The sequence below is a fragment of the Taeniopygia guttata genome, chromosome 6 (assembly GCF_048771995.1).
Source record: "Taeniopygia guttata chromosome 6, bTaeGut7.mat, whole genome shotgun sequence".
In the NCBI taxonomy this organism is placed as follows: domain Eukaryota; kingdom Metazoa; phylum Chordata; class Aves; order Passeriformes; family Estrildidae; genus Taeniopygia; species Taeniopygia guttata.
In genome coordinates this window covers 19,002,678-19,024,257 of record NC_133031.1, presented here as the reverse complement: position 1 = coordinate 19,024,257, position 21,580 = coordinate 19,002,678, and the positions used below count along the sequence as shown (strand labels likewise).

The 21,580-nt window shown below is 40.4% G+C and overlaps 1 protein-coding gene across 1 annotated transcript; it reads left to right on the top strand.

The window, feature by feature from the left end:
* The first annotated feature begins 295 nt into the window (after positions 1-295).
* RBP3 (retinol binding protein 3) lies at positions 296-16,604 on the top strand. The gene is made up of 4 exons (XM_012574474.5): positions 296-3,343; positions 10,106-10,296; positions 13,063-13,205; positions 15,050-16,604. The coding sequence occupies exons 1-4, from the start codon at positions 296-298 to the stop codon at positions 15,376-15,378; spliced, it is 3,711 nt and encodes a 1,236-aa protein (XP_012429928.5). The 3' UTR covers positions 15,379-16,604.
* The last annotated feature ends 4,976 nt before the right edge of the window (positions 16,605-21,580 follow it).

Below are 21,580 nucleotides of genomic sequence, written 5' to 3'. Positions count from 1 at the left end.
TGCACTACCTTTTGGAAACAATTAACTGATAGAAAGATCTTCCTTGATGATTGAAGTTCATTACTGTTTCATAAGAAGCCTGTAAAGTAGTAAGGAGCTGAACTTCATCTATTGGTGCACTTTGGATGATGCACTACACTTTAATGAGATTAAAGGTTTAATGCAGATAAAAGATCTGTTCAGTGCACCTGGATTCAACACAGGGATTTCAGTGCGATTCAGAGTCATTGGAGAGTTATGTTCATCTTGATCAATAAGAGCTTCTGACTTCTTTTCTGTTCCATACAAAGACAAAATGATCAGGACACACTTCTTGCTGTTTTCAGCACTGATCATGTGCAGCATACCTGCTGAGGAAATCTTTCAGCCAACTCTAGTGCTGGACATGGCTAAAGTCCTTCTGGATAATTACTGCTATCCTGAAAACCTAGTAGGAATGCAAGAAGCCATTGAACAAGCAATCAAGAGTGGAGAGATCCTGGACATCTCAGATCCAAAAATGCTGGCCAGTGTCTTGACAGCTGGAGTGCAGGGCGCTCTGAATGACCCAAGACTGGTGATTTCCTATGAGCCATTACCACATTCAGGTCCCAAACAAGAAGCTGAAGGTTCCCCTACTCGTGAGCAACTCCTGAGTCTTATTGAGCATGTGATCATGTATGACAAGCTGGAGGGCAATGTTGGCTACCTGAGAATTGATTATATCATAGGAGAGGAAGTTGTGCAGAAAGTTGGAGCTTTTCTGGTGGACAAGGTCTGGAAGACACTAATAGAGACATCTGCCCTGGTAATAGATCTTCGTCACAGCACTGGGGGACAGATTTCTGGCCTCCCCTTCATCATCTCGTATTTGCATGAACAAGACAAGATACTGCATATTGAGACTGTATACAATCGTCCCTCCAACACCACCACAGAGATATGGACACTGCCAAAGGTGTTGGGAGAGAGGTACAGCAAAGACAAGGATGTCATTGTTCTGATCAGCCATCACACCACAGGAGTGGCTGAAGATGTGGCTTACATCCTCAAGCACATGAACAGAGCTATCACAGTTGGAGAGAAGACAGCCGGGGGCTCACTGGACATCCAGAAGCTGCGTATTGGTCCTTCCAATTTCTATATGATGGTTCCTGTGTCACGATCTGTGAGCCCCTTGAGTGGAGGTGGACAGAGCTGGGAAGTGAGTGGGGTGATGCCATGTGTTGCTACTGAGGCAGAGCAAGCCTTGCAGAAATCCTTGGATATCCTGGCAGTGCGCAGAGCAGTGCCTGGCACCATTAGCCACCTCAAAAACATATTAAAGGACTATTACAGCTTAGTGGAGAGAGTGCCAGCGCTACTGCGGCGCCTCGCCACCTCTGACTTCTCTTCTGTGCAGTCATCCGAGGACTTGGCCACCAAACTCAACACTGAGTTGCAGGCCTTATCTGATGACCCCCGCCTGATGGTCCGAGTCATGATGCCAGGTGAAGCTGCTGATTCCCCAGCTGAGAAGCCAGTTGGGATGGCAGCTGACTTACCTGACAACGAGCAGCTGCTGCACGCCTTGGTTGATACCGTCTTCAAGGTGTCAGTGTTGCCAGGCAATGTTGGCTACATGCGCTTTGATGAATTTGCAGATGCCTCTGTGCTTGTAAAGCTGGGGCCTTACCTTGTACACAAAGTGTGGGAACCCCTTCAAAATACAGAGAATTTGATCATGGACTTACGTTACAACCTTGGAGGCCCTTCCTCCTCTGCTGTGCCTGTGCTACTCTCCTATTTTCAAGACCCTGCTGCTGGTCCTGTCCATCTCTTCACAACTTACGACAGACGCACCAACCATACACAGGAGCACAACAGCCAGGCAGAACTGCTGGGCCAGTCCTACGGGGCTAAGCGTGGCGTCTACCTGCTCACCAGCCACCACACTGCTACAGCTGCTGAGGAGTTTGCTTACCTCATGCAGTCCCTGGGCCGTGCCACACTGATCGGTGAGATCACAGCAGGAAGCCTCTCACACACCCGTACCTTCCCTCTGCTGCAGCCTGGGCCGGGAATAACCCGTGGCCTGACTATCACAGTTCCTGTTATCACCTTCATTGACAACCATGGGGAAAGCTGGATGGGTGGAGGAGTTGTTCCTGATGCCATAGTGTTGGCTGAGGATGCACTGGAGAAGGCTGAAGAAGTGCTAGCCTTCCACAAGAATATGGGAGTACTTCTGGAGGGTACCGGGCAGCTGCTAGAGGACCACTATGCCATCCCAGAAGTGGCTGCTAAGGCCAGTGCTATGCTCAGCACCAAACGGGCCCAAGGAGGTTATCGATCAGCTATAGACTCTGAGACTTTGGCTTCTCAGCTCACCAGTGACTTGCAGGAGGCCTCTGGAGACCATCGGCTTCACGTCTTCCACAGCCATGTGGAACCAACCCCAGAAGAACAGCTTCCCAATGTGATTCCCAGCCCTGAAGAGCTGAGCTACATCATTGAGGCACTCTTCAAAATTGAGGTATTGCCAGGCAACCTGGGTTACCTTCGCTTCGATATGATGGCTGAGGCAGAAACGGTGAAGGCCATTGGGCCACAGCTGTTGCAGATGGTATGGAACAAGCTGGTGGACACGGATGCCATGATTATTGACATGAGGTACAACACAGGTGGCTACTCCACTGCCATCCCAATACTTTGTTCCTACTTCTTTGACCCTGAACCTCGGAAACACCTCTACACTGTCTTCGACCGTAGTACCTCCCGCAGCACAGAGGTGTGGACTCTCCCCCAGCTCGCTGGCAAGAGATACGGCTCCCTCAAGGACATCTATATCCTAACAAGCCATATGAGTGGCTCAGCAGCTGAAGCTTTCACTCGCTCTATGAAGGATCTACACCGGGCCACAGTTGTTGGTGAGCCCACAGTCGGTGGATCCCTTTCAGTGGGCATTTATCGTGTTGGTAACAGTTCCCTATATGCCTCCATCCCCAGCCAAGTGGTGCTCAGCCCAGTCACTGGAAAAGTGTGGAGTGTGTCTGGGGTGGAGCCACACATCACCATCCAGGCCAGTGAAGCCATGGCTGCTGCTCAGCACATTGCCAACCTGCGTGCCCAGGTGCCACAGATACTGCAAACTGTTGGCAAGCTTGTGGCAGATAATTATGCCTTTGTGAACACTGGGACTGTTATAGCATCCAACCTCACAAAGAACATCCACAAAGACAATTATAAAAGGATCAATACAGAGGAAGATCTTGCTGGGAAGGTGACTGCCATCTTACAAGCTCTTTCTGATGATAAGCACCTGAAATTACTCTACATCCCTGAACATGCCAAGGACAGCATCCCAGGGATCATGCCGAAACAGGTACAGTTCTCTCATACTCAGCTATAGAGACGGCAGTTGGAATGGGAGCATTAAGTCAGATACCTTATCTTTTTTCTAGCCCATACCATAGACGGACCCAGCCAGATTTATCTGTATGCAGAGGAGAAGCCAAGGCCTGAGTAGGTTTTGTGGGCTGAGCTGTCTCTGACAAGGTAGTAGCTTGTGGAATTAGATGGTAGCTCTGGATGCGTAGATTTTGGAAACAACCTTCAGGCTGTGAATCTCAGTTGTCATATGCCACAAGCAGAAATGCAGGGCTTCAGAGTTAGAGGGAAGAGATCTCATTTTTCCCTGTAGTCCCTCCTCTTTCAATGATGCAGCTTTTCCAGCTGTAATTAATTCAGAAACCCTCTGGTTTTAAACCAGGTTGTAATTTGAGGGAAGTATAGTTGGACTAGAGTAAATGCATACGAATCACTAAACATGCAGCCATATGCTCTTTGATGGACTTTTCTATATAAAACTGTAGCAGCTGACATCTATACACCAGAATAGTCAGCAACTGCTTTGGTAGTAGCAGTGGAAAGTTGTTCTAATTGTATCTCATTCTGAGCATCAGACAGTTTCCCAGTGACCTAGAAATACTTTGGAAGAAATATCAGGGTGGAAGTTAGGTGACCCCAGGGAGAAATTGATTTTTAATAATCTACTTTTGCCCTTTCTGTGTGGTTTGCATAACAGTCTGTGCTTTGTTCTGAGCCTGAGTGTTTATACACTGGTCTGCCTTGGCAATCTTTCTTGTTCATTGTTGTGCTGGAGGGAGCTCCCAGGAGCACTTGTTAAAATTCCATCTTCAAATTAAATAGAGGTTTAGGATAACCTGATCCCTTTCTTGGATGGAGTTAGCTGCTTTCTGGCTACTGCACTAGCATGGCTATCAGAGATGTATTTTCTCCAGGGACTCATAAAATTACTTTTGAAGAGAACGCATTTGCCTTTGCAATGAACCAGAGTAGACCAAGTGTCAGGTAACTATTAAATGTTTCCTGGGGGGGGAAATCAGTAGACTTGCACACTCTGAAATTTTTGGCATGTATGATTTAAAGTGGCCGTGACCTTTGTAGTATTATCACAAATACTAAGGTAAAGGATAAAGTCTAAGCATTGTCAGGGGTGGATATTTTTCAAGTTTGTTAATCAAGAGATGCTGGCCCCATTCTTGCCTCTAAGATTAAACAGAAATAATTAATTAAAGAAGTTTTCTATTCCAGCAGTCTTCCTCTTAACTTGGTTGAGTGAAGAAAACTTCACTCTAAACATATTTCAATGCTTTTAACTAGAGTCAAAGCAGAGTTCCATGCTCAATTATTATCAACATACCAGTAGTGATGCATCATAATTTCTTCCCATTCTGGAGAATGAAAAAATCTTGAAAATTAGCCACTGTGTTCACTGAAGGTTGTTAATGAATATTGTTGGTGGTTTTTACTTGTTCAGATCTTACTTTATTCAGACCTTAAACATCAAGAACATAACAAAGAGGACAAGTATCTTACTTGCCACATGACATAAAAGTTTGATCCTGATAGAGCTAGTGAAGAAATGCCATTGTATTATTCAATGGCTCTGTTCTACCATAGTTCTTTGTCAATCAAAATGATTGGAAGAGGTCAGGGATACAGCCATAAGAAGGAAATCACATCAGTGTCGATGAAAATTAGGAGAAACATGAGATTTCTCCAAGGTGAAATAATGTTTTAAGAGAACATTAAGAGAAATAATGTTTTAAGAGCAGAGAATCACGTCTCGTATGAGACTAAAATGGTTTCCAGAGGCAGAACCATTCCCTCATATTGCTGGAGGAAATCGGGACTCAGATAAGGGCATTAAGATGTTAATGAAGACACTGAAATCATTAAAGGATTTTCCTTGAGATGGAGGTAAAAGAAAATTCACCCATTCCAAAGATCCCTGGGCAGCAAGAGTACTTTCGTCTCCTGTTTTGTTTTTGCAGCCATAAGAGGGATGCTTTCTGTGAAACATTTCAGTATACCCCAGAGAGCAAATACCTTTAGAGTACTGTGAAGCATGTATGATGGCTCTAGCTGCGTTTGTAAAATTAAAAAAAAAAAACAACAATTAAATTAAGCAGCCCAGTATATGGACATAGTGGCTCTCTTGATCTATATCACATTTTTTCCTTAGCAGCCTAAGAGCTAGTTTTTCTCTTGTGCTACCTACCTTCCAAGTCACCCACTCCCTTGACAGTAGAATTTTATTGTTAATGACCTTGATGGAGAAGCAGATCCAACACAATTAACTGAGAGCGATGATGAATAACTACAAGAAAGATGGGATGGGACATAGGAGACAGACAAGTGAAATGTGTGCAGACCTTTGCATCTGTTGCACTAGAACAGCTGCTGAAGCATAGTACAGAGGAGTGAATATGTCTCCTCCAAGCAGCAGCAAGGTCATTGCTAGTCAGAGTAGTGAGCGGCATAAATGCCACTTTGCAAAGTCAGACTTCCTTGAGGCAAATTTTGTCTATATTTTCTGTGATCCAGAAAACAACATTTTACTTATAAGGCAGAGCTCTGTAAACTTGCTGACCTGCAGTTTAATAATCCCTGCTTCTAATTCTTCTGTCTCTCTCTCCCTCTATAGTCAAACCTTCCTCTACAAACTGAAACAGTTTGTAACTGTCTACCTATGGAAGGACTCATGCCTGATTTTGGCATAAGTGATATGTCCATTTTAAGTGACGACGAGTATCCCTGAGTGATTATTTTGGCCTCTTCTTAATGACCAAATACTTTTAGTGTAGTCTTTACACCTAAGAGAATTTTTGTAATGACAGTTCAGATAAGCAGCTGAAAATGATGATCAGAATAAAAGGCAAAAATGAATCCTTTGTAAAGAGAGATTTTTCTTGCATTTCAAGTCCTTCTGTTTCCAGATGAATAATATGTATATTTGTGAGAGTATTGTACTTGCTGAAGAAGGAAATAATTAGAGATGTTTCCCCAGAAAGAAGTACAGTTTGTTTGTATTCCTTCATTAATGAGTGAAATCGAAATGGTCAGCCTCCAAGTGTCAAGATAAGAAATCAAATTCCTACACCTATTTCTTACAGGTGGAAAAACAATTTTTGTAGGCCCATATGATGATGATTCATATCGACATAACTACAGTAAAGTCAGTGGTACTATGCAAGTTTATGCAAGAGAAAAATATCTCATGTTTGACTCTCATTGGCTCTTCACCTTTTGCAATCTTTGCCTGCTTGTTTTTAAGGTGATAGTAGTTCACTGCACAATTCTGGAAGGAAAGTATCTTGTTTAGGGGGAGCCCTGTAAAAATGTAAATGGGTTTTTCAGTGTTCATAACCTGAGCAGAAGTCAATAGGGTCAAGCTGTTGCAGTAAATACTCATCATCATCAAACTGGAATGGATAAGGAAGAATATAATCAGGAAGACATGAAATCTCCTGCTACATTTAGCTGTGAAGAAAATTCATCTAGAGTATAATATGCACAGTTTTGGGCAATGGTTTTCTGGAAAGTTGTGAGTCAAGTACGGAGACAGCAGAAAAGCAGGACAGGAGTAAAGAGAACTGAATAAAAGTAGCCTTCAAAAAGTATAAAATATTTGAGATGTTTATTCCAGAGAGAAGAAAACTGAGAGGAGACATGAAAACAGTCTTCAGATACATAAGAGACTGTTTCAAATATGAAAAGGATAATCTCTTCCCTTGTCCATAGTAAATAGAGCAAGAAGTAATGCACTTAAACAGTACAAAGTAGTGAATTTCGGCTGTTTACACGAGATCTTAAAAACATCATTCTAATAGTAAGGCTGCTGACGTACTAGGGTGGACTGCCTGGAAATCACCCAGTAAAATGTGTGTTGTTAAGAGCAAGTGAGAATGAGCTGTCAGGGCTGTAGCTGATCCTGCTCAGTCCTTGAGTTGGGGGCCTGATGAACCGTTCCATTCCAGCCTGTGAGGAACCCAAATGTTCTAAAAGTGCAAACCTGCCACTCAGCCCTCAAGATCTCATGGTTCTTAAACTAATCTCAGGGTTTGCAATGGTATTGCAAGGGTATTAGCTGATAATATTTTAACAGCTAGCTGTTGACAGCACTAGCACCCTTAATAGAAAATCAGAGTTACCTTACAATGGTCAGCACAAAAATAGCTATGAAGAAACAGGTTCTATCTAAATAGACAAAAGAAGGGAGAGATGAAAAGAGAGAACAGAGGAAAAAGAGGCACATTTAGAAAAGTGGTTTGCCCATGGCTGGAGTTTGTGTCAGAATCAGGGATCAAACTCCATGCACAGGTCCTAGGGCAGCATTCTAAGGTTCTGCATTGTGTGACATCATGTGTTTCACTTACACCACTCACCTGTGAAAGGAGTCTGCAGAACAGCACTGCAGACCCTTATATAGTTAACGAAAAAACAGGTTTCCTTGGCTTAAATTGGAGTTAGCTTGGAGGTTTTTTAGTGCAGCCACATTGCTTATAGTCTGCACCTGAGGGTTTATATTTACCAACAAGTCATTTGTATGTAAACACTGTCTGACTGAGCAGCAGATCTTACATTCAGCTGCATCCTGTCCCAGCTTGTCCTTGGCCAGCAAACAGAGCCCTACCTTCCAAAGGAGAGCATGGGTTGCTTCCTGAAGCTTTACTTACCTCCTCAGGTACCCACAGCATGTGGCCCATGTGCCAGCGTGGTGAACCTGCAGTTTTGCAGGGCAGTAACTCTCTAATCTCAGTCACTGTCTCCTCACCTCTCTTGCTGAAAGGTTCAGACACTTTGCCTGGCGCCCCAAAATTACATTCTGAGTGCTTTTCATCTGATTTCCAGTCTTAGAACTTTTAGAATAGATACATTTCATACCTTTTCTTGCAGCCATGAAGAGCTTTCATTAAGGTCCTTGTATATTCGTTTCACCCCATAAGACCTGGGGCTTTAAGAGCAACCTTCCCACCTTGAAATTTATAATGAATCTTCAAGAGTTATCAAAACTAAGTCCTCATGGAACAAAAATGTGATGCATCACAGTAAAAGAACAAGTTGAGAAAAAATTTATCAGACAGTTATTACTCTTAACATGTTTATGAACATGCATTTAGCAGTTATCACTGGAGACAGAGATAAGACATTTGTGTGTTCAGGTAAAATATCATTAGAAAGTGGCTGAGATTAAAAGATCAGTTTTATTTGTAGATGTTACTAATGAGTGATGTTTTTATTTTCCTCCTTGGGGGGACCGTATCTCTGAACTAGACATAAATTCTGTCAGAACAATCAATGCATGCTGGATATATTTTTCAAAACTGTGATTAGTTAATCAAAGTACAGTGGGCAGATCAAGTCCCATTGCTGTCACTGGGATGTGGATTGGAGATGACAAACTTAGCAGTGCTGGACTGATGTGCTTACAGTCCAGATGCAATGGTTATTTTCACAAAATATAGTGATAAAGAAGAGTACAGAAAAGAGTTTGCTCTTACAATCAGGTCAACAACTACTGGCGAACAGGCCTTTTAAATTAATGATAGAAATTTTGATAATTTTGGCATACATCAGGGACTGAATGATGAATTGTCATATGGTGGGTGATTTTCCCCTAGGTAACCTCATGTTGTGTCAAACACAGCTGCATTCATGCACCTTGGAAAAAACTCTCTGCTGTGGCAGACCTGCTTTTGGCAGGAGCACAGCTCCAGACCAGAGCACTGTACAGAGGTCAGGAGATTACTTGACTTCTCTGTAGCTGCAGAAAGCCCAAGTGCCTGCCCAGTTCTGTGGCACGTTGTAGACTGGGAGAGCACCTCTAGTACATGGCTCATGGCTGACCCCTTGCTCTTTTGAGTGTAAAAGCATGGATTGTCTGGGGATGAGCTATGGCAGAGTGCAGCTGATTAAAAAGAAGGCATAACACCATTTTCATAGCAACCCTGAGGATGAAAGACCAAATGGCTGAAGGTCATATAATTCATATGCATTCTAAATTCTTATCTCAAGCTGAAGGAGACTATTCCATTTTCAGATACTGCATACAAAATAGAAGTTTAGCAATAGCAGCTGGCTATGTCTCAATGCATACAGGGGTTACAATGAGAACTTTATTATTTGGCTACACATTGCTACTAAAAAATGTTTGCCGTTTAATAACATAAGCTAAGCAAAACTAAATAAATCACAAACTAACACGTGAGGCTCCAGGCACATGGCCACCATATAAGAGATTTAGCATATCTACATCATGAGCATCCTAGCACACACCCAACACATCAGGTTCCTCACTCTCACAGGGACTGGGTCATTAAGAGGAGCTGGGGCCACTCACACCTGCAGCCAGCAGCTGTTTGTTTGATGAGACCAATCAAGAAATTACGAAAGTCCAGGTGCTGTGTTTGGAAACAACTGGAAAAGAGAACATATGGGCTTGGGTGTCAGGCCTGGGATCTATGTTTCAGGCTGGAATTGTTCTTGTAGCCTCTTTGCTTCAAGGAAATTCTTCTATTTTTGGAAAATGAACGGAGCTCTGGGAAATAGGTGCGTGAGCCGGATTCTGGGCGTTATTGATGTACCTTATATTGAACAAAAATTCATCAGGCAATGCTAATCTATGTTTAGTGTGCAAAAATATTGTAAAATTTATTATGTTTTTCAAACTTGGTCACATTCCTCACACATATCCCACCTGGATTAAACACGACCCATGTAATTTTGTGTCAAGCTAGTGCCAGCAAATGATTTGTTTTGTTTTTCCCTACTCTTTCAGATCCCTCCACCAGAAGTATTTGAAGATTTGATTAAATTTTCATTCCACACAAATGTATTTGAAAATAACATCGGCTATCTGAGATTTGATATGTTTGGAGACAGTGAACTTCTAACCCAGCTGTCCGACCTAATGATAGAGCATGTTTGGAAGAAAATTGTTCACACAGATGCATTAATCATAGACCTGAGGTAAACCTTTGAATGGCAAATAACCAAAGCTCTTTCAAAACTGCATTTTATTTGTAACAGTGAATTAGCTTTACATGGCTTGCTGTCCTGTTTACAGGCTAACATTGCTAGGATTAAATGAGAAAAGGAAAACAGCCAAGGAAAATAATAACAGTGTGGAAGTATATCTCAAGATAAATTGTATTCACTTGAGATGTTTAGAACTAAAGAGGCAAATTTAAGGAATAGTTTGCAGAATGCAATTCTGGATGTTACATGTGTTTTATTTCTCTAATTTCCTTCTAATCTAACCCTCCATGTGCAACATATATATATATATATATATATATATATATTTTACTTCATATAGTGGCCAAGCGATTCAACAGTCGAAAAGACAGACCACATTTAAGGCTGTGTTACAACATTTAATTTGCCATATCTGCACTGCTAAATAATTCTGGGCACTCAGGTCTGTCCAGAATGGGCCTTGTGCACAGAGTTGCTTAGAGGCACTGTAGCATTCCTGGGCCCTGCTGCACCAAGCTGCAGCATCGTACCCCTGCTCTCTGCTTAGAATTCTGTTGGACACTCCAGTGTGTCAACAGTGCTACAAATCCTATGAGCCATAAGATGTCATCCATTTGTCACTAGCTATCAAAACAGATTAATATAAAAATGTACATTTCCTACACAAGATTTAGGGAAGCAATTAGCTCGGTGGTCCAGCGCTAATGTGTGTGAGCTCAGAACATTACAAATATAAACCAAAGAAGGACTTTTTAAGAACTTGGTTTTAATGTTAGAATCACTTGCATCTATTGTTATCATGGGGCTCTTAATATTTGGTAATCTTCTTAATATTTCAGCATAGGGCAGAAAAGTTGAGCACAGTGATGAGAGCAGAGATAGAGATCTCACTGTGTGAGCACAGAAGAGGCAAGGCAATGACCAACATAACACACCCATGACTGAATTTGAATTCAGCATAAGCATCACCATCTTCCACTGGACTTGAGATAGGATTGGGACTTTCCTCTTTCTCACCCCAGTTTTCTCCCAAACTACAAATTTCAGGGCTGGGGGCACTGAAACGGCAAAGATGAAATCACATCCCAGATACTAAATGGTATCATTATAGCTTTTTTCATGTGTTGTTTGGTTTTGGTTTATTTTTTATATTTTATGTATTTTCAGTCCTTTGAGGGCACATAAAAGACCCAGTCTCTGAAGGTATACAAAAGAGAACCCCAAACAAATTCTGAAATTCTCTGTTAGTCAATACTATAATTTTAAGACTGATTATTTAAATTTTGCATGGGATTAACTATAATGAATAATGTTTCTCATTTTACAAGTTTTCCTCCCTGATACATCTGGGTCACTCATGAACTTCATATTTGGATAATTTCAATTTTGCATGGGACTAACAATAATGCATAATGTCTCTCGCCTTAATACTTCCCCTTCATAGAACAGCTGTGACATTCATGAACTTCGTATTTTTAACTCTCACAGCATTGATAGGAGACACTGATAAATTGAAAGGCCTCCCTGAGGTCACATAAGAAACCTATAAGAAGGAGCATCCAAGAGTTAAGCTAAAACTCTGCCAACTGCTCAGTCATTATTACTAAGGTTACTGCAGTTTCACCGTCTGCAAGAGTCACAGGAAGAGCAATGCCCTGCCTACCACCATTTTCAGCCCTGATGGCACCCGTGGGACCGGGGCTCTGCGGGGCTGGGCTGGGCTGGCTGCTGGGCTGTGCAGCACCTGTGGCAGCACCACCCCATCAGGGACACGCTGGGGATGGTTATTTCACTTCTAGCCAGTCACACCGTCAGTCACACAGCTCCCTAATGCTGAAGAATAATGACCTATCTTCCACTCTTCAGAACAGAGCCCTCCTGGATTGACAGACCCTTTTCTGGAGGTGAAAAATCTTAGCCATAGATTGAACTGAATAAACTCATTTTCCAGCAGTTTTTTTCTGGAATGCCTGTGCTAAGTACTTCTAAAATCACCTACAGGAAAGTACTGAATCCAGACTATCAGTAAGTAAAGTACAAACATTTCTAGAGCTGTATGTGCTCTAATATTAATGAAAAGTGACAGGCAAAAATATTTGGTAGTTAAATATGTATTCATAGCAGGAATTCTCCAATGACAGGGTGTTCAGTGAAATTAATCTTCAGAGACTGCTATGGAATTAAACTGCAACCAAAGTTTTCAATTACGACTTTGCTAAATAAAGCAACTAACACAGTCTTTAGGCACAAAAAAAAATTACCTCATTAAAACCACTAAGTTTTCTCATTTTGTGTATCAAAAAATAAGAACACAACAGTTCTACAAACATATGTTGCTTTAACTGGAATCTACGTTTATGTATTAGGATTTAGGTATTCACTCCTTGCTGCCTATGTCAGGAACAGAATGGGTTACTTAGAGGAGAATAACAAGAATCTGATGTTTCTTTGCAGATCCAGAGTCTGCTTACTTTCTGATTTTTTTTCTAGGTAACATCAAGAAAAAAAATAGACTTTTAAGTTTTGTGTTTGCTTTGGAAATTAGTTGTGGGCAATAACAGTCCAACACTCTTAGACACGACTTCGCTTACCTGATAGATGTGAAAATGCTGATAGGGGAGAGTGAATATAAATATATCAAAATGTTGCCATAAGCCTTTTTAGGGACTGATATTAAGGAACAATATTTGGAAGGGAGATTTACTGCCTGACACAAATTTTCACTTATTCCCTTAATATTTTTATTTTTTTAAAAAGGTACAATATTGGAGGCTCCACTACACCCATAGCAATCCTATGCTCATATTTCTTTGATGAAGGACACCCAGTTCTCTTGGACAGAGTTTATGACAGACCCAGTGACTCAGTAAAGGAGATATGGACCCAGCCACAGCTCAAAGGTAAATGACAATTTCTTTTCAGAGTAGCTTTTCATTTCAGATGTCACTCCTTGTCATTTTAAAGTGAGTCATTAAATCCTGTAGCTCAGGTGAAAGCACCTGCCATGATCAGCTCAGGCTGTGTAGAGAATGTAGAAACAAAAAATGTGCATTTCAGCCATGTCATTCAATGCCATCTGCAAATAACAGTTTATCACTCCTAGAAATGGGGTATGTTAGGCACAAAGGTCTGTAAATTGGTCCCCAGAAATTTAGCCAAATACTGTGTAGAGCAGCTGTAACTTGTTGCTTTTAAAAGCTGCCAAAATTAAAAATTAATCCAGTGTTGCCTGGACCTCTAGTAAGGTCTCTTCATCACTCCCATAGAGTTTTATATATTGTTCCCTATGACCTGCCTGTGTAATCCTCTACATCATCAGGAGATGAAAACACCGTAATACCCCAGTTTGTCCGGACAAGAGAAAGAAAAACACAAAATTTTGTACATCTAGATGAGTTTGAAGCATTTGGTAATATGTCACACACACCCCACACATACCCTGCCCGTTTGTGGAAGCTGAAAGGATGCTGCAACATGCAGAAACAGAGCTCTTCAGTGTTCATAGACTGCAGTTAGAGTGCTAAGAAACCTTAAACATGGGGTTTAATTATTATCCCCTCTTAAGCTAAGACAGTAGCAAAAAAGTTAATGGTGTCTGCAGTTGCTGGCCTGGATCATGCTGAAATGGTTAAATTTTGTCCCAGTCTGCAGGGTCCATCTATATTCCCAGGCAGTCAGAGGAGGGTTGTGCTTAGGGATATGATTTCTATGGACACACTCCAGTTCCCATCAAAGAGAACAGGCAGACTCATATTAACTTCAAAGGGCCTGGATCTGTATTATATATATCTACTGTGAAGAGTATTTTAATGGTTATTATGTTTATAGTGAAATAAGAAGACCAAAGATGGTGTGACAATTAATTACCATGCTATTGGGCCCCTCTCTTAGAATTTAGCATGAGAATTATATGTCATATTATTACTTACTTATAAATGAACATTTTTAGAGCAGTTTAGTTTTCAAGCTATCAAGTCCTAGTTATTACCCACTGGTCACTTTTTCAAAGAAACTAAACAATCAAAAAGTATCTAGCACGTTCAGATATATTGAAAATAGGGTTCAAAGTCCCTCCCACCCCTGTCAGCTGTTTTATGTAAGAAAATGAGATACTTGGCTCAGCTCCTAATAATAAAGGGGTAGTTGTTGGAGGGTTGGAGGGTTTGGGACAAAGGCCATGTATAGCATCCAATTACAAGCTATAAGAAAGCTGTAGGAAACCACTATAATTGTAATTTCATAAAATAATGCCTACACAGTTGCAGGCCAAGCTCTACGACAGTCATGTTCCTAGAGCAGGGATGAGGGTGAAACTGATGATGCTTCCGGATGAGTTTTGACTACTTTTGCTGCAATGGTGAAAAATATAATCTTTCTCACCTGTCTATTCTGCTATTCTGATGAGACCTGGAGCTCCTGAAAAAGTCAAAGCCACAGAAGAGCTAACAGTAGTAATCATGAGCTGACTTCTCTCCTTATGGAGCTACTTAGGGAGCTCATAACCAAAAACTGAGAGAGCACAAAAGCACCACAGGGAGACAGCCTTTTCTTAGAGTATATAGTCTGGGCTAGTGTTGAAAGTATTTTAATATTATCATAGGCACAAAGTAAATTTCCAAACCTCTTGGGTTGTTAATAGCAGGTAGAGAGCAAAGCCTCTATCTTGTCTTCTTTTTGCTCTATTATATAAATAAATCTCTGAAAAATAGATTCATTTCTGATGGGTTTTTTTCCTACCTTACAGGGGAGAGGTATGGCTCTCAGAAGGGGCTGGTAATCCTTACCAGTGCTGTGACAGCTGGGGCTGCTGAAGAGTTTGTATACATAATGAAGAGACTGAGCAGAGCTCTCATCATTGGGGAGCAGACCAGTGGTGGCTGCCATTCCCCACAGACATACCAGGTAGATGAAACCAACTTCTACGTTGTCATCCCCACCTCCAGATCAGTCACCTCTGCAGACAGCACCTCCTGGGAAGGGAAAGGAGTCTCTCCTCACATAGAAACACCAGCTGAAACAGCACTCATCAAAGCAAAGGAGATGCTCAATGCTCACCTACACAGCTCAAGATAGCCCATTAGAGGAACACATCCCTAGTTCATACGAAAAGAAAGCTAGCTACCCAAATGTAAACTCTAGAAAGAAGTGGGAGCTTCATTTCAATTTCTATGGTCAGTGATTGGGTCCCTGTACATAGCTCAAAGTGACTCCTTTCCAACATGCTGGGATTTTTCCCCATTCTGTGGAACCCAGCTCTTTCTGTGCATGGTTGAAATGCTTCAATAATTCACTGGGGTTTCTGGATTCCTCTCCTGTAATCAAACATAAATGTTCAGTGTTTAAGTTTTTTGAAGTGTAGCTACCAATCACAGATCTCCTTTCATCCCATAGAAAATCCCAGTTGTCAGTATCGAAAGCATGTGAACAACTTTAAAGACAAGAAAAGGCTCTTCTTCTTTGGAAATGGTGTATATTCCTATTTATACCTCTTTAAAAATGAGCAGTAGTTGGAAGAGTCTGTTTTCTAAACTGCAAGAACCAAATTAAGTATTTTCTCCATTTCATTATTTAGATGTACCAAAAATAACCATTCCCAGTCTGTCAGGGTGTGTGAGACTCCTGGTATTTGAAAGGAACATGCCTGCTTCTCTGTGTCTGTCAGAGGGGAGGATGAGCAGGACAAAGGCAGTACATTGACTCTTCTACCCAGTGCCCAGATCAACTGACTCAAGTAAAATAATCATATGTTTTTTAACTTAAGGCTAAAATTATTTTGCTCTGTCCTGCTCCAAAGACAGGGAAAAAAAAAAAAAAAAAAAAAAGCTGAAAAATATCCTTTGCACCCTGCTATCAAGCTACATATGAAGTGATAATGTATTCCAGGATAACTCACAGAGATATTGACATGAGCTTAATGCACAACATTCCTTGTCTTTCTTACTATTCTTAGTTAAACATGTATCTCTGTAATTATTTAGAAATATGTGTAACTTTAATCTAGATCTCAGATTTTCTCATCTCTACAAAATGCCAGCTGTAAGGTAATTAAATTAGGGGAACTGTCTCCCAAAATTCAGTTAGAGTCTACAGCAGTAACACTTTGGTGTTGATTCGCTCATTTGTAAGTTCCTGCCTTTTTTTTTTTTTTTTTTATAAATTGTGTTAAACACTTGACTTCCAGTTTTTACAGGCAGAAAATTTTAAGAAATAGATTTTCCATCCTTTTTATTATTTGGCTTATCACACATTCAGTGTGATTGCTAACCTGAACTCTTTTGAGACATTTTCATGTTCTGATTTTTATGAACTAGCTTGTTGTTAAACTTCTCAGTGTTGTGGAAAATACTTTAATTAATTAAATCCCATACAGAATTTCATGTAAAGCGATATATGTATGAAGAATATTAAATACTCTTAATGTGTAAAAAAATGGAGTAGTCAATGAATGAGTAAACAACACTAATATATTTCTTCTAATGTCTTTTAAGCCTCTTTAGTACCTCAATGATCCAGATAAATTGCTTTGTTTTCCTAAAAAACAATCAGCTGTGCTGTCATGTACAATGTTAATTGTTAAGCCAAATGCTTAGAAACTTTAGCCATCCATTCAAGGACAAAAAGCTACACCATATGGGCACAAATAGCAAATAAATTATTCCCAGAGTAATATGGGAAATACATATGCATAATAAATATGTCTAGAAATTAAAATCCACTTGGAAAAACCAAACAATAAAGATGCAATTGCTGGTGAGTCCATTTTAAATCAATAATGCTGTTAGTTCACAAAAGTGATCGATTTCAGTGAAAAACTATTGTGCAACCTTGAGAGATTTTATTACTTGACAAAATATTATTTGCTATTTCATAGTACTGGCTAATTAATATTAAAAGTGCCAGGCTTAACAAAGGCCAATGTGTTAAAAGCAATTTTTCCTGTCTTCACAAACTGCTATGTCATAGTTATGCTCAGCTCAATGAGTTTAGACCTCACAGAACTACAGTCAGTAATTGTGTAGAAAATTGCACTGCATTGAAAGGTCTGAAAATCACAAAAGCACAAATGCAATTTAGTTATGGAAATCCATGGTTTGTGGTTTAAATGAGAAATTTAGAAGGTTTTTAGGGAGGGACAAGCAATTTGAGAAGTGCCCTTCCAGAACACAACAGGAAACATGATGAAACTGCCACCCTTCTCTCATCTGGTTCCAGAGCTGACATGGACATTCTACAGTTTACAGCACCATTTTCATATCATCCCACCTAGAATAACTTCCTGAATTTTAATCCTAATTTTAAAGGCGGGAAGAAAGGAGTTCCTGTATTAGACTACCTAGCAGTATCATCTCTCTCCGTTCAGCATTCACAGAACCCTAACCAAAAAACGACAGCCAGCTTTTATTTCTTTTGTGCTGCCTTAGTCCAGTGATTTCCACACTGTGCCCTGTGGGATCTGATCCAGCTGAGATTTTCACCTCAGATGCATCCACAGAAGGCTTTGATCTCAGACCCTGGCAAACTGTACACTGAGGGGGCATCTGGTCAGGGCACAGTGGGAACTGTGGGTTCTTAGGAGCTGGTATGCTGAAAGAACTACCCTGTATTTGGTCAAGCTTCTGGCTCTTGTTCTCAGTTGGTTCAGGACTTTTTTCAAATAAGGTCATGTTCCAAGTTCACGTTCATTACTGGACCTTTGCCCCTACACCTGGCTGCATCTGCCCTGCCCACAGGTCTTTGGTCCTTGTCTCTGTAACCTGCAGTCTCCACGTTTGTTATTTTCATTATTAATAAGTTCTTCTTTTCCAGGCTAGACCATTGTTCCCGTTCCTTATTTTGCCAGCTCCCTCCAGCCAAGCCAAAAGGGATCAAAGTGAATTCTAAGCTGTGATAGTGCCCTGTAGATCCAAGGAAGTGTACAAATTGCCTTGAATAGTGAAAAATTACCTCATTAAAAACCAAGCAAATATGTATTTCTCAAAAGCACATCTGAATGTCCTTTCAATGGAAAAACACATCTTCATCAGGAAAAAAATCAGGGATCAATGATCAGTGAGTGAACAAATATTGTAATCTGGCATTTCCTATCAGTAAACTCGTTATGCATTGCAGAAACACAGCCTGCACAGCTTGACAGCACTGTGTGTGTCCTTCTTCACTGATCCAGAAACACATGTCATGAGAAACAGTTGTTTGATCAAGATTAACAGTTAGTTGCTAGCAAAGACAGGAACAGAACCAGTCATCCCACTGCAAATTGTCTCCTCTTGTTTTAACAATAAAATAATTCTTCCCTCTTCCTAGAATTTCTACTTGAAGAAAAGACAGAGATCCCTGCTGTAAAATCACAGTATTTCACAGGGACAGAATGCAGTCCTTCATGTCTTCACAAACCTCCAGTTCTAGTGGAGTGCTTTCCTTCCAGCAGGATTTCATCTGCACCAATTTAAATTTTCAGACTTCTAGACATAAGGGGAAATAAGCTTCCAGCATGACTCAATTATAGGAAGTTTGTTTTTCTTTGTCTTGTTAGGCTTCCTTCTGCCTTTTCAATATTTGGTTCACTCAGCTTTAATATGAGTATTTTCATTTAAAGAAATAAAATCTCCAAAAATTTTGGATAAGACCCCTGGTTTATGTAACCCAGTTTAGATGAGACACTCAGTTAAATCTGAGACACGTCAAAGACTTTCACTGTGCCTGCACAAGAAGTCTTACATTGGTTTTATACATAGAAGAAGCAATTTGTTAATGCAATCTTTATGCTGATGGCCACCTACAAAAAAAAAAAAAAAAAACAACAAAACAAACAAAAAAAACCAAACAAACAAAAAAAAAAAACAAGGACAGCATTGTACACACTGCCTGCAGTGTGATTTCCATGTTGCAAGAGAGAAATCCTCAATCTTTACAGACCAAGACCACAGTGCACTACCCCTGAGCTGGAGGACATGAGGAAAGTATGAGAAATCAAGCTTATTAAAAACCTCTCCTCATTTTTGCTTTTTGAACCAGCTCTGCCACTTTTCATAACTGCTTCTCCTCATAACCCACTCACTCTCTGTGCACAGAAGGCATTCCTTCATTGCTTGGCATCAGACCATATAAACTGCTGTGGCTGAGATATGCCCACAAGGAAACTGGGTAAGAGTTCTTACCTTTTCTTTTTTCCCATGATGTAAAGTGAAGCTATTTCTCCCTGTAACCTGGCTGCCTGCTTAAGCCTCATAGTATAAGCAAAGTGAAGAAGTTTGATTACTGGTGAGAACTCTTAGGCTGTAGGTCTAACACACTACTTGAAGAGTTTTGAGATTCAGGATCTGTTTTTCAGTGGTTCATTTTCTACACTTTGTCCAGCACAAAATCAGTAAAACCATGTAACCAGTAAGATTTGGTACTGTTTCATTCTGATCTAAAGTAAACACCAGGTGTAGTGCACTGGAAAAACAGGCATTTGGAGCAGGGTAAAGTTGAAGTGATGTGCCAAAATAATACTGGGAAGCATTATACAGCTAGTCCTGTCTTTTTCCAGAAGAAATCTGAAGCTAGGTTTCTAATCATAAAACTGCTAAGAAAACATGGCATCTTTCAGTAAGTACAGAAAAGAACATTTTGCAGTAATGGTACCAAAAAATCTCTAGTCTTATTTATACTGGGCCAGGCTGATCTTAAAGTAATTAATATAAATCAGGAGTAGCAACATGGAATTATTCTGGATTTTCACTGGAATAAATGAGATCACAATCTGGCCTAAACTACTAATGGGAAATATAACCCTGACCACATATGAATACAGTTACACTACAGAGTCCTTCATTACACTTTATGGACACTGACTTCACAGTAAACTGGCTGGCACCCAGGTGGAGTGAATTTTGGCCCATTAAACTTTGCCATAAATATATTCCTTACACAGCAAATGTTATTGGACACAAAATAGAGATGGAACGATTACAAGAAAACCACACCATCCCCTACTCAGTGCAAGGTTGTTCCCTGTGTTCCATGTTTCAAAGTCTTCGTTCATTTTGTGTTTTAATGATTCAATTGAAAGAGCTTCTACCACTGACCTTGAAAAGCTGTGTTACAATCCAACTAGAACTGTCTCCTGAACTCAAGGGCATAATGCAATAGTTTTATCAATTCATGTTTCAAAAATAAAGCCTGCAATAATAAAAATGTTTCTATTAATAAGAAACAGCCATGTATTAATGTTCAACAGAAATATATTGGGAAGAATGCAATCTCCTGACTTACAGAAATCTCTCAAGAAGTGACAGTGAGTGTTTCATGTTAGTTCCAGCTGACAGCCTAAGACTGTCAGTCTCTCTTTTTTTTTCAGATGTACTTACTTGATGATACTTGCATTATCAGGCTAGGCATCATCATGGTAATTCAGAATTCTGTCCAGTATTCAAAAACCACTGGAGTATATCAGCAGTATGGTGGAACATATAGAGCATATTGAAATGTCCTTTACCCTCAGCTGGGAAATGAGTGGTTTCTGATCATTCTCTGACTGAATGGGAATAGCAGCCCTTGATGAGGCTGGTAAGGTTCAAAGGCAGGCCACAAAAAATATCAGACAACCTGAAAAAATACTATACAAGAGCAGAAGAAATGATTGCTTAAAGAACAAAGTGTCATAAACTATCAAAATGAAGCCCCTAAATGGATTTAAAAAGTAATGAAATGCTAATTAGATGGGCTGAAGTAACAATAGACAGTGTTTCCTCCCACTCTGAACAGTATAAATTTATCTGCTGCCGAGACTCCGTAAAGCTCGAAAAAAGTAGAGAAAAGAAAAATGTCTCATGGACAGGCAAGAGAAAGAATATGCCACTTTCTTTTTTAAAAAGGTGGAATTAGCCCATGTAGAAACCAGAGGACAGACAAGGTGGTACAAATGCAGTGCAATTCATGTACACCTGTGTCATGTGCAATTCATGTACACCTGTGTCATTTTATATTTCTCTTCTAGCAGTTACCAGAACAGAGCCTATCATCCACAATTAAAGTGTGCAGATTCTATTATCAGTAGCTAATAGTAACTCAGATACCCTAACTGCTTCTTTTGGTATATCCAGAACCTGAAAACCACAGGTTAAACTCTACTCCCATCAGATCTGTATGCCTACTAAAGTCACAAAGGTCTTAGAGTATTTGACAACAGCTCACATTTTGATACAGACCCATGTTGATTTCATTGTGTAAAAGACATTTCAAAAGCTGCAGAGCCTAGAACAGAATTTGGATATTCTGCTTTAAAAGTTCCATC